General features: G+C 34.6%; 1 protein-coding gene across 1 annotated transcript in view; it reads right to left on the reverse strand.

Moving 5' to 3' along the window:
* Window positions 1-19: 19 nt before the first annotated feature.
* Window positions 20-1299, reverse strand: part of LOC107698132 (solute carrier family 12 member 6) — a 34897-nt gene continuing 33617 nt past the window's right edge. The window contains 2 exon segments of the mRNA XM_074187048.1: window positions 20-312; window positions 580-713. Of these exon segments, the coding sequence (XP_074043149.1) occupies window positions 221-312; window positions 580-713 (226 nt within the window). The 3' untranslated portion in view covers window positions 20-220.

Here is a 1299-nt window from a genome sequence, read left to right on the forward strand (position 1 = left end):
ACACACACACACACACACACACACACTCTCTCTCACACACACACACACACACACACACGCGCATTCTCACACTCACACACAAACATCGGCAGAGCTGCTAAATCAAGCACTGCTGTTGCTTGAACCGCAAACGATGGCGATGGGCGATGATGATCATACACACAAATTAAACATCTTCAGCCGGCCTCGCTTCCCCTTCGAACGCTCTCTGACGCTGCTATCAGGAGTAGATGGTGATGACCTCACTTCCTCCTCCTCGCACCAGCAGGACGCGCTCCAGACCCTCGGTCAGCACCTCCAGGAACTCCATATCTGTGAGGATCCCAGTCAAGGAGTGATCAGAAAACTCACAAACACGAAGCAAACCCAACACAACATCGATACGCACCAAAACACTTGCACTAAATACAAGCTGGACCTGCAACACGTCACATGACATGAGAAAAAAATGCATTTTAAAAACATGTATACATTGTAACAATGCATTATAAAACAATGGCGCTTCATTTTCAACAGGCAATACAGTGTGATGCATTCAGCCCTATATTGAGCAAGCGCTGCTCAGACGTCCCAGGATACAGTTCTCGTCTCCTTCCGTGTTCTTGGGCGGCCCGGGCATGTTGAGCAGCACCAGCCGGGCATCATGGGATTTGTTGACGATCACCTCGTTGAGTTTAACAGCGGTGTGCATCCGCCGCACATTGGACTGATCTCTGTAACAGACACACGTCAGACGCGAGGAACATAAAGCACAAACCTCCAGCCACATCAACAACTCATCAATAAATAATCTATTATATTTTAATAAATTATAAATACATGTTTAAACACTATATTGTAATATTGTAATATAGTAAAATACAATTATAATCATAACAATAAAAAGCTTACGCATGCTAATATTATATTAAATATTTTTATAAATATAAATTCAATAAATATCCATTTTCATCATTAAATATAAAAATCTAATGTACTATATTATAAGAATTAAAATATTTACTGTAAATAATGTTACCTTATAAATTTATATTATTATAAATAATGTTGATTATAATAATGAACTTATAAATTATATTATTATTTACAGTCATAATATATTATTTGTTATAAAAAGTAATATTTTAAATATATTAAAATAAAATATTACAATTAAAATTGTAACCGAGTATATTTATATTTGTATATTAAATACAAATATATATATATATATATATATATATATTTACTATTATACTATTATAATAATTATATAATCATACTTGCATTATAATAACAATAAAGAACATGTCTTTCTGC

The sequence above is a fragment of the Sinocyclocheilus anshuiensis genome, unplaced genomic scaffold, assembly GCF_001515605.1.
Source record: "Sinocyclocheilus anshuiensis isolate Anshui unplaced genomic scaffold, SAMN03320099.WGS_v1.1 scaffold2010, whole genome shotgun sequence".
In the NCBI taxonomy this organism is placed as follows: Eukaryota; Metazoa; Chordata; class Actinopteri; order Cypriniformes; family Cyprinidae; genus Sinocyclocheilus; species Sinocyclocheilus anshuiensis.